The sequence below is a fragment of the Tursiops truncatus genome, chromosome 10, assembly GCF_011762595.2.
Source record: "Tursiops truncatus isolate mTurTru1 chromosome 10, mTurTru1.mat.Y, whole genome shotgun sequence".
NCBI lineage: Eukaryota > Metazoa > Chordata > Mammalia > Artiodactyla > Delphinidae > Tursiops > Tursiops truncatus.
Genome location: NC_047043.1, coordinates 21,845,708 through 21,859,714, shown reverse-complemented (window position 1 = coordinate 21,859,714; position 14,007 = coordinate 21,845,708). Strand labels below are relative to the sequence as shown.

Sequence of the window (14,007 nt, the reverse complement as noted above, 5' to 3'; positions counted from 1 at the left end):
TTTAACCATTGTTAATATTTTGTGTATATCTTCCCAGGACGCTAACAGCCACACAGTAGCGCTCATTAAACATCTGTTTAATAAGTATGTATTTTAAAACACCTCTGGCATCACAATGTAATTTTGCACCTTATCTTTTTCAGTTAAGAAAGCTTGGAGCTCTTTCCATACCACTTTATCTTTTAACAGCTAATTAGTATTCCATTGTATGGGTTAATTTACTTAACTATTCCTACTATATTTTTTCTTTGTTAAGTAGAGAACACCATTGAATATCTTTACATGGTTTTATGAGTGTATTTCTAGGGTAAATACTACACACTGAAATTTATTTGTCAAAGGGCATGTGCATTTAAATTTTGATATACAGCTCCCTTATTTAATTTTTCAGGGCACTGCTGTTTAAGAGTAAAAGGAGAATCTAATAGAATAATTCAGCCAAGGTGAACATGGCGGTTCAAAATCAGAATTAACATGTTACTTACCAACCAATTAACATGTGAAAAGACTTTCAATTTTGACAGTAAAACTATTCTTTAAAAACTCTTTAAAAAGCAAACCCAGGGGGCTTCCCTGGTGGCGCAGTGTTTGGGAGTCCGCCTGCCGATGCAGCGGATGCCGGTTCGTGCCCCGGTCTGGGAGGATCCCACGTACCGCGGAGCAGCTGGGCCTATGACCCATGGCCGCTGGGCCTGCGCGTCTGGAGTCTTGCTCCGCAACGGGAGAGGCCCGCGTACCGCAAAAAAAAAAAAAAAAAAAAGCAGACCCAGGGACCTCCCTGGTGGCGCAGTGGTTAAGAATCTGCCTGATAATGCAGGGGACCCGGAAGATCCCACATGCCTCGGAGCAACTAAGCCTGTGCTCCACAACTGCTGAGCCTGCGCTCTAGAGCCTGTGAGCCACAACTACTGAGACCACATGCCACAACTACTGAAGCCCATGTGCCTAGAACCCATGCTCTGCAACCAGAGAAGCCACCGCAATGAGAAGCCCGCACACCGCAAGGGCAACGAAGAGTAGCCCCCGCTCGCCACAACTAGAGAAAGCCCACGCGCAGCAACGAAGACCAACGCAGCCAATAAGTAATTAATTAATTAAAAAAAAAAAAAGACCCAAACAGAAATGGCTGACCAGTAGAAGATACTGCTGCAATACAGTTAGTCTTCCTGGACTTCTGCTCTCTGAAAAGATTTTTAACTGCCTTTTAGGGTGTCTAGGATGTCTTACATTGCAAGCAAAACCCCAGTCAAGATCTGTTATAACATTTGCCCTTTGTTCAACGTTTCTATAATTTTCAGGAATAAATAAGGAAAACATGTTATTTAAATATATCTGTATCCAAAATTTTGCCCAGGTGGTTATGGATCTGCCCCAGGGTACAGATGAGAACACCATTTCCTTTGGAACCATAAGGAAGAATTAGGTTAAGGTGTCAATGAACTTAGAATGCTTATAATACCTATACTATGGAATCATCATGAAAAGAGAAAGCCAAAATAAATTTTCCATATATTTAAGGTATATATCAATTGTTCATACTTTGAATCTTTTAATTATCTTTGCTTTTTAATGAGAATAATAAAGATATTCCATGTTCTTTCCTTAAACTGAACAGAATCAAATAGATTTAAACTATGACATGGAGCTAAATGTTTAGGTACAAACCTCAGCACACCCATCAAAACTCTTGGAAAATCCCTGTTATCAACTTAATTTTACTCATAAAGGCAGAATAAAGACACATACCTTTATGGTTTCCTAAGCAATGGAACATGACTGACTTTCCATGAAATTCTTTAATTTCTCAAAAAATTACAGCTGCTTCTCCTGCTGATTTGGTCCTCCTCCAGATAATGGTATTAACTGTTGCTCTGCTCAGCTTGCATCCACTCAGATCCGAGTGGGAAGTGGGCCAAAGACTCCTAAGTGCCAGGCACCTCCCCGGTGACGCAGTGCTTAAGAATCTGCCTGTCAATGCAGGGGACCCTGGTTTGATCCCTGGTCCAGGAAGATCCCACATGCCGTGGAGCAACTAAGCGCACGCCTAGAGCCCATGTTCCGCAGCAAGAGAAGCCACCACAATGAGAAGCTCACCACAACAAAGAGTAGCCCCCTCTCCTCAACTAGAGGAAGCCCGCGTGCAGCAATGGAAGACCCCACGCAGCCAAAAATAATAAAAAAAAATATCTATATAAAAGGCCCCCAAATGCCTATTTCAGCCTTCACTCTCCCCTTTACTCTTAGTGACAGAAGACTGATTTTCAGCTGGGCATTCTGCAACCCAGAATAAGACACACTTTCCAGCTTCCCTTTTCTAAGATTTGGCCTATGATACAACCGCTGAAGTGATTTACAGGAAGGCTGCTTAAAGGGAACTGACTGACCAGGAGGAGTCTCTTTTGTCCTTCTGCCTTTTGTCCACATTTTGCATGTGATGGCTGGAGCTTCAGCAGCCATCAAGGATGATGACCTTAAGGAATGATGGCATGAAAGGCAGAAGCTGGGTTCCCTAGTGATGTCATGAAACCACCTTACCAGTGCTGGACTGCTGTCTCTGGCCTTTTCTATTTAAGAGAAAAACGAACTTTTATTACATCATTCCCACTTTTTTTTGTTGTTTTTAAACTATACTCAGCTGAACAGAAACCTCAGCAAAATATGAGGACTCACCAGTCTTCCCACTCACGTGACAGAGTGAGAAGTACCCCAAGCAGCTACCACCAATCAGCAAGTGATGTTTATCATCCTGGTGATATATTCAGAAGTGGACTTCCCTAAGCTTAATATTCTTCATCATTACCATGACATTTTGGCATTCACAACATGAAGATCATGATCTCTTCCAAGCTGTTTTTCTGATTTGACTTTCAAGATTCCAGAACAAGCAGCATTTTAAAATTCTGTCCTCAGTATTAAAGGAAAAAAGTCCAATTTCTTTCCCCATTTTTTGAAGTTTCTATGCAGCAGCCACTATACTGACACTGGAGTTATGAAGTAAGACAGTTGCTACTTGGATTAATTCAGCCCAGTTCATTCAAATGGCTTATGAAATCTCTTCCATAGTCTAAATAAAACCTTACTCTCTAACTTGAATCAATGAGGTATTATGGCAGGGATGGGGCTGCGAAAGGTAAAATTAGATCATCTTTGCTTTCCAAAATGCTGATTGGGGGTAGGGAAGGAGAGGATAATGCTAGGGGCAGGCAGGGTAATAAAACCAGTGGGCGAAAATGTTTACCATTAACCTGTGCTTTAAGATACCTTTGAGTGTCATATATTTCCAAACGTCATTGGTTTTATTGTATAGGAGTCTGTTGCTGTAGCATATGCGAAAATATCAACCTGCTCTTTTTCTGTTTAAGCCTGTAAATCTGTGGACACTTGATTCATTGCTGACTTAAAGCCCTCACTCAATCATGAGGCTCTCTACTACTTGGAGATGCATAGCTATGCATTTAGCATGCTAAAGGCTCTGAGAAGTCCTGCAGTAAAGAATGCTATTTACCTTTGATCCCCCAGGGTCTAGGGTGAAAATTACTGTGGCCCAAAGCTGACAACAAGGAAAACGAAGGAAAGAGAGAGGAGGCAGATAGCCTCCAACTTGGTCCCCAAGAGTTCTCTGCCAGAGTTGGCTAGAGTGCCTTTCCTGAAGTGCCGGCTTGCTTGTTAATGTACTGTCTCTGATGGTCCGTAAGGAGAGGACACCTCATCAAGCCTGTTTGTCTTTGTGGTGATATCTCTGATGTTGAAAAAGACCTGACCTCTGTCTGAAGGCTTCTCCACATTCATTACACTCGTACGGTTTTTCCTCGTTGTGGATTCTCACGTGCTGAGTAAGGTGTGAGTTTAGTCGGAAGGCTTTCTGGCATATGGTACACTTGAAAGGTTTTTCTCCAGTGTGAATCCTGTGGTGTCGAATAAGGTCTGAGGTCAAACTGAAGGCTTTCCCACACTCGTTACACTGATGGCTTTTGGAGTGGCTGTGGATTCTCTGATGGTGGGTGAGGAGTAGGGCCTGACTAAAGGTTTTCCCACACTCCTTGCACTCACAGGGCTCCTCCTGACTGTGAATTCTCTGGTGTCGATTAAGGTGAGAGCTGCGCCGAAAGTTCTTTCCACAGTGGATACACAGGTAAGGTTTCTCTCCAGTATGGATTCTGAGATGTTCCAAAAGGCCTGCATTCTGGCTAAAGACTTTTTCACACTCCTTGCACTGATAAGGCTTCTCGCCAAGATGGATTTTCTGATGTCTGACAAGGTGTGAACTTCTCTGAAAGGTTTTCCCACACTCATGACACTGATGACCCTTCTCTCTAGAGTGGATTTTCTGATGTCCAGTAAGACTAGAACTCTGACACACTTCAGATTCACAGAGCTTTTCTCCCCTGTGTGAACCTTCATGCTTAATCAGGTCTGAGTGCTGGATGAACCCCTCCCCACATTCTGAGCATTTATAGTCAGTCTTCTCCTTGGCCTTGGCCTGCTGCCTATCCAAGTTAGAGTCCTCATAATAAGCCTCTTTGGGTTCAGATATTTTCCCAGATGATTCCACTCCTCCACAGGAGTCTGTCTCTACAACCAGCTTCCCATTCTCAATCCTTGTCTCCTCACCTGAAACATTAAATATATACCACCAGTTACTTGTTTTTTGGTGCTTAGGGAAAGGAATCTACAATTAGGAGGAAAAAAATTGAATCAAGCCATGTGTGCAAAGTGGAAATGTTGTGGGTGCTGGTGTTTGCATAGAACATACATGGAATGATACATAAGAAACTGTTTAACAGTGGCTGCCTTTGGGGGATTATGGTGAGAGGCAACTTATTTTAAATGGTTTGAGGTTTATCATGTGATACGCACATCTATACATACATACACACAAACAGAAATTAGCAAGCAAGCAAACTGTCATAAAGGGCATGGCTGTATGTTCTTGATAATGGCCTCATGTGGAAAATTAGAAAGCTAGGTCAACTGAGTACCCTGGGGCCAATAAGAAAGGGCTAGCACCAGAAATGAAGAAATAAACTGGAAATGAAGACATGCAGACGTGGTGCCAATTTTATCATGATTAACTGCGTAATCTTAGGTAATTCCTCTGGGCTCAGTCTCCTCACTAATAAATCAAAAACACTGGGCCACAAGGCCTTGAGGGTAACATGAAGTCCACAAAAATGTCTTAGCCTTTCCTGATCTCCTTGGATGGCAGTAACTGCTTTCCTGTGTGGTTCAATGGAGCTATTATATCTCAGTGCTGTAATAATTTGCTTATATGTCTGGAACATAAGACATATAAGCAAATTATAACAATGTGTGCTGAATAAAACCTTAGCTCAGACACACAGGGAAGAGGGTGAGAGGGAAGAGTAGATAGGATAAGTCTTTTAAGTCCAGGAGCCTGAAAGGGGATGCAAAGTCAGAATGAGAGAGGAAAAGGGGAGATGGATGGAGAAAACAGAAGAGGGAGCATCTAAGCAGCACTCATAACAAGCAAATGAGGGTTACCCCGTGTAAGCAAGATAAAGGCAGCAGATCATTTAATGAGTGAGAGTAGATGAGAAAGTGAAGGGTGTAGGAAGGAGACATCAGGGAAAGTAAAAGCACATGTGGGAGAGGGAAGATTAAAAACATGTACTATGTGTAAAGGCCTTTTGCAAGAGGATGAAGTAGGCTCCATGGGGGAGGGAGTGAGAGTTAAGGGATGAGAACAAGAGAAGTTCTTTTCCAGTGATTTTATAATGACATACACAACTAAAAGGGGAGGCAGGGGCCTCCAAAACTGAAAAACAACCTGAACTTGAATATAAAATAATAGGGCTTCCCTAGTGGCGCAGTGGTTAAGAATCTGCCTGCCAATGCAGGGGACATGGGTTTGAGTCCTGGTCCGGGAAGATCCCACATGCCATGGAGCAACTAAGCCCGTGCACCACAACTACTGAGCCTGCACTCTAGAGCCCACAAGCCACAACTACTGAGCCTGCACACCACAACTACTGAAGCCCGCGCACCTAGAGCCTGTGCTCCGCAACAAGAGAAGCCACCGCGATGAGAAGCCCGTGCACCGTAACGAAGAGTAGCCCCCACTCGCCACAACTAGAGAAAGCCCGCATGCTGCAACGAAGACCCAACGCAGCCAAAAGTAAATAAATAAATAAAAGAAGAATATAAAATAACATTTTCAACAGATCTAGAGGGTAAGGAACAGTTTCAAGAATCTACTATTGCTAAATCTACTTTTCATACTTAAACACCCATCACTGATTACACGGCATAAATTCATTTCTGCAAGGCTGTTTAGAAAAGGTAGGCCTCTCTCTTTCAGTGACTTTACTCAGAAAGCTTCCAGAAGAAGAGGACTTTTGAAGCAGACTCAGAAATTGAGCAGGGGGAGTAGGTAGTAGGTAAAAGGAGCCTTTAGAATTGAAATCAGCCATTCATCAAATAGACATTTACTGAAGGTCTACTCTAGTCCAGGGACAGTAGCAGACTCAGGAAACAAAACAAAGCCCATGCCCTTTTGGTCTGGTGGGAGAAAAAGAGAAGTAAACCAGCAACTCTAATATAATACGATCAGTTCCGTGGTAGGAGAAAACTTGGAGCTCTAGCAGCAGAGGTGGGGAAACTGATCCAGACTTGGAGAAATTAGGGAAGGACAAAGAAAGTGATATCTGAGCTAGGTCCTGAAGGATGAGGAGGAATTAGCCAGGGAGAGTGAGGAAAAAGTATTCCAGACAGAAGAGGAGCAAATGGGAAATGGAATTCAACTCAACATGAGGGGAACACACAGTGTGATCAGGTGGGACAAAGGGTGATTAATTAGCCCAATGTGTCTAGGACTGAGGGGTTTCCCAGCACATGCAACAGCTGGAGCTAAAAGTCGCAAGCAAATCGGAGCAAGCTGGTGATGCTAGTGGACATGGGGCTGCAAGGTCTGCAAATGCCAGAACATGCCGTGTGAGGCCTTTGTTAAAGGCTATTGGGAGTCACTGAAGGTGGTGGGTTGGTTTTTATTTTTTACTTTTTATTATGGAATTTTTCAAACATCAAAAAAAATTGAAAGAATAACATTACTTAGCTCACTGAAGGGCTTTAACGAGGAGAGCAACATTAATGAATGTGTTTAAATGACAGAGAATGAACAGGAGGTAATTTAACTTCAGTGGAAGCACTAAAATGACAGACAGTAAAACAAAAAGAGAAGCAGGGCTTGTATCAGACTGGAAAGAGGAGAAAATGAAAGGGATAGAAATTAGAAAGAGAAATTCAGAGTCAACGAAAATATGGTAGAGCAAAATAAAATAATTCAGGTAACATTTAGAAGTAAAAGACAGTAGTCGTTTACAGTAATTTGAATGTGGTAAGAAAAAATGAGTAATGAATCATGTGGCTGGAATTCTTTGCCTTGGGTAAGAAACTAGCACTCCTTTTTTAATTCACCCCGACAGTAATGGGGAGAAGAGGAAGGTGAACGTCTACACAGGAGAAGCATTCAGTTTTAACTGAACAAAAAAAAAACCCCAGGGCTTCCCTGGTGGCGCAGTGGTTGAGAGTCCGCCTGCCGATGCAGGGGACACGGGTTCGTGCCCCGGTCTGGGAAGATCCCACATGCCGCGGAGCGGCTGGGCCCGTGAGCTATGGCCGCTGAGCCTGCGCGTCCGGAGCCTGTGCTCCAGCAACAGGAGAGGCCACAACAGTGAGAGGCCCACGTACCGCAAAAACAAAACAAAACAAAAAACACCCAAACTAGAAACATCCAAAAACAGAAAGAAGGATTAGGGGAAAAGGAAATGTCTGGGGTGATGGAAACTTTTATATCTTGATTGTGGTGATCATTAGACAAGTACAATTATTTCATGTTTGTGAAAAGTCATTGGCCTGTACACTTACAAAGAGTGAATTTTACTGCATGTAATTTACACCTCAGTAAACCTGACTCAAAACAAGAATAAGACGCAAAATGCCAAGTGTGCTGAGCAGGGCCTTGGGTGCGGGGGGGACCATGAAGCCCACCACATCTCACATGCAGGAAGATGCAGTCTACTTCTTACCCTTCTGTCTCTTGGGCTTGGGAATTTCACCCTCAGGCTGGACCTGCTGCTTCAGCACTGCTTTCAGAGGGGCCGTCTCCTCCACAAGCATTTTCTGTTTCTTTGCCTGGTTTGGGTCCTAGGGATGATTAGGTACACGTGGGTTTAGGAGGAAACTGCTGTTCAGAAAAACACTTCTATGTTAGAAAAGAGAGCGAAGAGAAACCACAGAAGGGCAAAGAAAAGAGGCTGGAGAAGCTGGAGCACATTCAGTTTCCTCCCACCAGAGACGGGTAAGGCTGAGGTAAGACCTTCAGCAATGAACAGCCAGACTGAAAAGAAAGCTTAGCTGAACCAAAGCTTAGCGATTCTCCCACTGGTGAGCTCATGGCCACCGCTCTGGCCAGAGGTCTCAATTCCTGCTTTCCTACAAAAGAGCACATCTGACCCTTACCACCTGTTGTTCTGTTCCTCTCAGTTCTGGCTGCAAATCCTCCAGTACAACAACCACATCTTCCCCACTCTCTGGGTGATGCTCCCGCACCCGGGCCTGCAGCTCCTCGGGCAGGATGGTCAGGAGCTGCTCCAGCACCAGCAGCTCCAGGATCTGCTCCTTGGTGTGGGCGTCGGGCCGCAGCCACTGTCGGCAGAGCTCCCGGAGCCGGCTCAGCGCTTCTCGAGGTCCTGTGGTCTCTTCATAGCGCAACTGCCTGAACTGTTTGCACAGTGGCTCCTGCCCGAGGCCTGCGCCGTTTCCTTGCAGCTTGGCCCCCTGTTCCCGAGGAGAGCGGTTATCCTCCTTCACTAAGTGAAGTCCCTCCTTCTTCAGATTCAGAGGAGCCGGGGAAGGAGTGGTTACCAATACTGTTGCCATCCCCAGCTTCAGACTGCTCTCTCTGTTCTGGAGAACTTTCTTTTGACTGCCTCCTCAGGGATACCTCTGAAAATGTAATAACAAGAATCACAGAAACAGTAATAGTATAGTAGTAGTAATGATAATAACAACAATAGCAACACCCCTTTGTTGGGTTTATACATTTCCAATAATTACTATCCTTTTTTTTTTTCTCTCTGAAACAACCATACAAAATGAGAAGACTCTGTTTTACAGAAGACTACCAGCTAACATAGCAGGAATAACAGATTTGAAAAAATCACCATTTTGTAGCCCTTGAGGAAATAACTGTTTCAATCAAGGACCACAAATGGGTGAAATCATTGGGTGACAGGAGTAGGGGGAAAGGACAAGCTTATAGTCTCAGAGAATCACCACACTGATTGCTTATGAATTACAAGGGGAAGAGTGGAGCTATCTGGCAGTCACAAACTTAATCAAATGAAACCTAGTAACACCAACAGCAAGACAACTGAGCTTGTGCCTTATCACTTAGGTAGCATTTTTACTAAAAGTGTTTAACATGAATCTAACAATGAGGAAACTTTCAGATAAATCCAGAATGTCCAGAATGCAGCTTCTCTACAATAGGCATGTACTCTTCCAAACAATCAATATCGTGAAAATAAAAAGAAGGTGTGGGGAAGGTATTTTTCTAGATTAAAGAGATACAGCAAAATGCAATGTGTGAAATTTGCTCTTAAGTTAAAAAAAAGATACAAATATGTTTTGAAGAATTCAGAAATCTGAATATGAATAATATATATATATGCAAACTATGGCCCAGCCGACCAAATAGGGCCCAAAGGCTGTTTTTGTACATAAAACTTTACTGGAATACAGCCAAACCCATTTGTTTAGATAGTGTTTACATCTGCTTTCACAATACACTGCAGGACTGAGTACTTGAACAATGGCGCACTGACCCCTGTGTAGTCAAAAATCCGTATACTACTTACTATTTCTGCCTCAAACACAAAAGGAACTGGTAGATGACCAAGGGTAGGAAGCTGAAACAGCTTGGATAGGATCAGGATTCAAACTCTAGTTCTTTTGACTCCACATATTGTGATCTCTAATCAAACACAAACTTTTCCCCACACTTAAAGATCTATAAAATGAAAACACAGGTATTGATACTATTGATATATTTATTGAAAAAATCCGCACATAAGTGGACCCATGCAGTTCAAACCCTTCTGTTCAAGGGTCAACTGTAGTTGCCATAGAGATCGTATCACCTGCAAAGCTCAAAACATTTACCATCTGGCCCTTTACAGAAAAAGTGTGTAGATCTTAAGAGTTTTCTCAGGTGGTCACGTAAGAGAATATCCTTATTCTCAGGAGATGGTACTAAAACTTATTTTCAAATGTTTTGGGGAGGGGGGATTATGGGGGGCGGTGTGTGGAGAGAGAGAGAGAACACAAATGTAGCAGGAAGTTCACAGCTGCTGCTATATGAGGGGTATATTGTATTAATTATACTACTCTTTCAAATTTTCAGTAGATTTGAAAATTCTCCAAATGTTGAGAGGGGAAAAAAGACACAAAATGAGTAAAACTGCTTGTAGGTTCATTAATTAAAGCCAGTTTCAGAATTAACTAAAAGAATATATGGATATTCATAACTCATCTCATTTACAGATTGTCTACAATGTGCCAGACTCTCTTAGTTGCTGAGACACAGAGATAAAAGAACTCCTTGGCCTTTACAGCTCTCTGCTCTGTAAGAAATCTCAAGTGAATTAGCAGGTCAGAAAAGGCTTTCTGAAGCCCCCTGCCCCCACCCCGGCCCCTTGCAGGTCTGCGGGACTAAGCGTCTAGGAGGCGCACTCGTGGCAAGAATCAAGAGCAGGAGGCAGCGAGGATAGGTCCAGGAAAACGGAGAAGTGGAGCAGCCTGTGCAGAATGCAGAGCAAGACCGCCCTTTGGGAGGGGGCGAAGGCCACCAGCCAGCAGGAAATAATAGACAGGGACAGGCTCGCCGACTTGCCCCTAATTTCCCATGGGCCATACCCAAGAGGCAGGTCAACGATGGGATGGGTGGAGATGGAGATGATATGGAAATGTTCATGGAGATGAGAGAAATCAGGAGAAAACTTAGGGAGCTGCAGTTGAGGAACTGTCTGCGTATCCTTATGGGGGAGCTCTCTAATCACCATGACCATCATGATGAATTTTGCCTTATGCCTTGACTCCTGCCATTTTCCACGAGATTAATACTGTGATTCCCATTTTCATTCTCCTTTTCCTTACATTTTCCTGATATGCCTTTACTGATCCGTTTGCTGTGAACCTTATGTAATTTCCATGTGTCAGGTGGGTTCTGTGTTACCAGCTTCTCACTGGAGGTTGCCTGGGCACCCAATCTAAGTTTCTGTCAACAGTAGAGTTTCACCCATTTGCATGGGAAAATGTAAAGCTAATAAAGCAATTAAATAGCAAAAAAAAAAAAAAAAAGAAAGAAAAGGTTTTCTGGAGGTGAGTCCTTCTGACTCTTACAAGACAAGTGAAAGTTAGGCAAGAAAATCGGGAAAGGGTTTTTCAGACAGAAAAGTCTGAGCACAGAACTGTTGGAAAACCTCACATGTTCAGGGTAGTTGTTAGTTACGGCTGGGAAAAGGCTAAGTGGGCTGGAACCCTGGGAAACACCTACATGTAAGGAAGAGAAGTAAGAAGGAACAACTGCAGAGGTAGGAAAACAAGGATAGTAGTATCTAGAAGGCCAAGGGGATCTGTTTCTGTAAGTGTGGAGTGATGGAAAGAGCCTGGGCCTCAGACAGGCCTGGGTTCTAGTCTAGCTCTGTCACTTACACTGTTTGTTTACTCATTTGTAAAATGAAGGTAATATCTAATTCACAGAGATGTTTTGAGGTAAATGAGATAATAATTGTAAAGAATAGTAACTAAATAGTGGTACAGCTCTTTTAGAATTTGTTTAGCAGGTTTTCTGGTCCGCACTGGAACATCCCCCCACCCCCAGAAAAAGAATAGCAACTGACTGATTTATAACTGGAATTATAAAGAGGCAGTGTTCGAGAGTGAAATGTTATAGGAAGGTGCGTTCACCTACGAACTGACATATGCACTTAATTAAAAAACAAAGAGGTCATTGTGACCTCTGTGAAGGCAATTCTGGTCATGGGATAGGGAGGACAGTCACCTTGCCACAGGAGAATGAGAAAATGGCAAGAGTAAGCAAAAATTACTTTCAAAAAATAGGACATTGAAAGGAAGGAGAGAAATAGGACATAAGATAGGAGGGGGTAATGTAGAGGACAGGTATGTCTGTAAGTTCAATTACTATCTTTATGCTGATGACTTCTTTATTTTTCAGCCCAGATACATCAAGAGTGCCAGATCTATATTTCCTTCTGGCTATCTGGTTTCTGGATACCTTACAAAAGCCTTTCAAACCCAACATGTCAAAACTGAACTCAGAGAATTCCACCATCGTCCTTTGAAACAGGCTCTTGGTATGTGTAGAGTCAGCATTCTTGATTTTGACAACTCTTGAGTGACTCTAGAAATCAGTGACTAGTGTCTGCCAATTGCTGGCACACACTTCTGAACCAATATGCGTGAGGCTCAGTTAGTGGCTGTGGCCAGTTAGGTTCCAAATTCCAAATATATAACAGCTAGCTGAAAAATATCACCCAGCTGTTATATATTCCTGGATGTGTATTAGAGTAGCACTCCCAGCTGATATTTTTCTGTCAAAAATGGACTTATAATTCAAAAAGCCAATCCTGCTGCAGTTGACCCTTGAACAACACAAGTTTGAACTGCGCAGGTCCACTTATACTGATACATGGATTTTTTTTTTTTTCCAATAAATAGGCTGAATCTGCAGTTGGCTGAATCTGCGATGCGGCCTTGTGAATACAGAGGACTGACTGTAAAGTTATACTCAGATTTTCGACTGCACTGGGGGTAGGAGCCCTTAACCCCGGCATTGTTCAAGGGGCAATGGAACTCTTAATGAAACTGAAAAAAAAAGTCTGCGAAAGTAATGATTCTTAGACAGAAAATAAAAATGGTTAATTTTATGTGACAACTTGACTGGGCCACCGAGTACCCAGATATTTGGCCAAACATTACTCTCGTGTTTCTGTAAAGGCGTTTTTGGATGAGATTAACATTTAAATCAGTCGACTGAGTAAAGCAGATCGCTCTCATTAATGTGAGTGGGCTTCATCCAATCAGCTGAAGGCCATAATAGAGGAAAAAAAAAAAAAATGCTGACTTTCCCCTAGTAAGAGAGAATTCTCCCTGCCTGACAGCCTTCAAACTGGGACCGGCTTTTTTCCTGCCTTCCTACAGTCTGTTCTCATCATGAGTTCCCAGCTGTAGATGCTTTAAAACATGTCAGCTGTTTTTCCTTTGCTTAAAATTTTCCGACAACTCTTCACGCCAAGAAATGACCAAATTCCTTACACAATACAATGCTCACTTTTTCTACAGGCCTCCTCCCACCCCCCAATCTTTCTGATATCATCTTCTACACACTTCCCCCTTGTTCACTGCGCTCCAACCACGCTGGTCTCCCTGCTATTCCTCGAACATGTTAAGCAAGCTCCCGCTTTAGGGCCTTTGCACTTGCTGTTCCCCCCTGCTTAGAAAATTCGTACCCCCAAAGGCCACACAGATCTTTTAACCTCCCTCAGGTTTCTGCTCAAATGTTACCAAGGTTTACCTTTAATAGGTATTTAAAATTGAGCTCAGTGGATGAAAAATATGCAGCAGAAGGTTGTGCCCCAATAACTAGATCCACAGCATCATTCCCCTCCTAGGGCCCAGGATTGACACCTCTCGCCCGCCCCCGCCCCAAGTCCACACGGCCTCTCTGTCGGGTAAGGCTTCCCTGCACTTCCACCCTCAGGGAATCAGTTAATCCCCAGCCCACGGGCTGCAGTTCCTCCCCAAGCTGGGGCACAGTCACCACTCACCGCTCCAACGACCGGCAGGAAGGGCCAAACGCTGTCAAGCCCCGTCTTAGCTCTTTGCTGATCTCCGACTCTCGCTCCGCGGTTCACTTTAGCGTCGCTCTAGGACTGCGGGAGGACCGCGGCTCGATGGCCTTCTGCT

At 43.5% G+C, this 14,007-nt stretch overlaps 3 protein-coding genes and 1 non-coding gene across 8 annotated transcripts in view; 2 read left to right on the top strand and 2 right to left on the bottom strand.

Moving 5' to 3' along the window:
- Nucleotides 1-3,669, bottom strand: part of PGBD1 (piggyBac transposable element derived 1) — a 19,946-nt gene extending 16,277 nt beyond the window's left edge. For 2 of the 5 annotated variants that reach the window (XM_019944852.3, XM_073810484.1), the window contains exon 1: nucleotides 2,671-3,668. The gene's annotated coding sequence lies outside the window, so the exon portion shown is untranslated. Of the gene's footprint in view, nucleotides 1-2,670 lie in introns of all 5 variants that reach the window. The other 3 variants (XM_019944853.3, XM_073810485.1, XM_073810486.1) reach the window with 2 other exon arrangements.
- Nucleotides 62-14,007, bottom strand: ZSCAN26 (zinc finger and SCAN domain containing 26). Its single transcript, XM_019944876.3, has 4 exons — nucleotides 13,869-14,007; nucleotides 8,479-8,964; nucleotides 8,046-8,163; nucleotides 62-4,611 (listed from the first exon to the last, which is right to left on the bottom strand). The coding sequence occupies exons 2-4, from the start codon at nucleotides 8,896-8,898 to the stop codon at nucleotides 3,710-3,712; spliced, it is 1,440 nt and encodes a 479-aa protein (XP_019800435.1). The 5' UTR covers nucleotides 8,899-8,964; nucleotides 13,869-14,007; the 3' UTR covers nucleotides 62-3,709.
- Nucleotides 10,038-13,876, top strand: LOC109551479 (protein BEX3-like). The gene is made up of 3 exons (XM_019944844.3): nucleotides 10,038-10,049; nucleotides 10,791-12,395; nucleotides 12,760-13,876. Exons 1-2 carry the CDS (start codon nucleotides 10,038-10,040, stop codon nucleotides 11,112-11,114), a joined length of 336 nt encoding a protein of 111 aa, XP_019800403.2. The 3' UTR covers nucleotides 11,115-12,395; nucleotides 12,760-13,876.
- LOC117314008 (U7 small nuclear RNA) lies at nucleotides 11,831-11,892 on the top strand. The gene has a single exon (XR_004528699.1). It is a non-coding gene; the product is annotated as a U7 small nuclear RNA (small nuclear RNA).

Coding starts and splice junctions, on each gene's coding strand:
- ZSCAN26 (XM_019944876.3), bottom strand. CDS start 8,898: ATGGCAACAGTATTGGTAACCACTCCTTCCCCGGCTCCTCTGAATCTG. Junction 8,164..8,478: donor GAGGAACAGAACAACAGGTG/GTAAGGGTCAGA, acceptor AATCATCCCTAG/GACCCAAACCAGGCAAAGAA. Junction 4,612..8,045: donor CAAGCCCAAGAGACAGAAGG/GTAAGAAGTAGA, acceptor TTAATGTTTCAG/GTGAGGAGACAAGGATTGAG.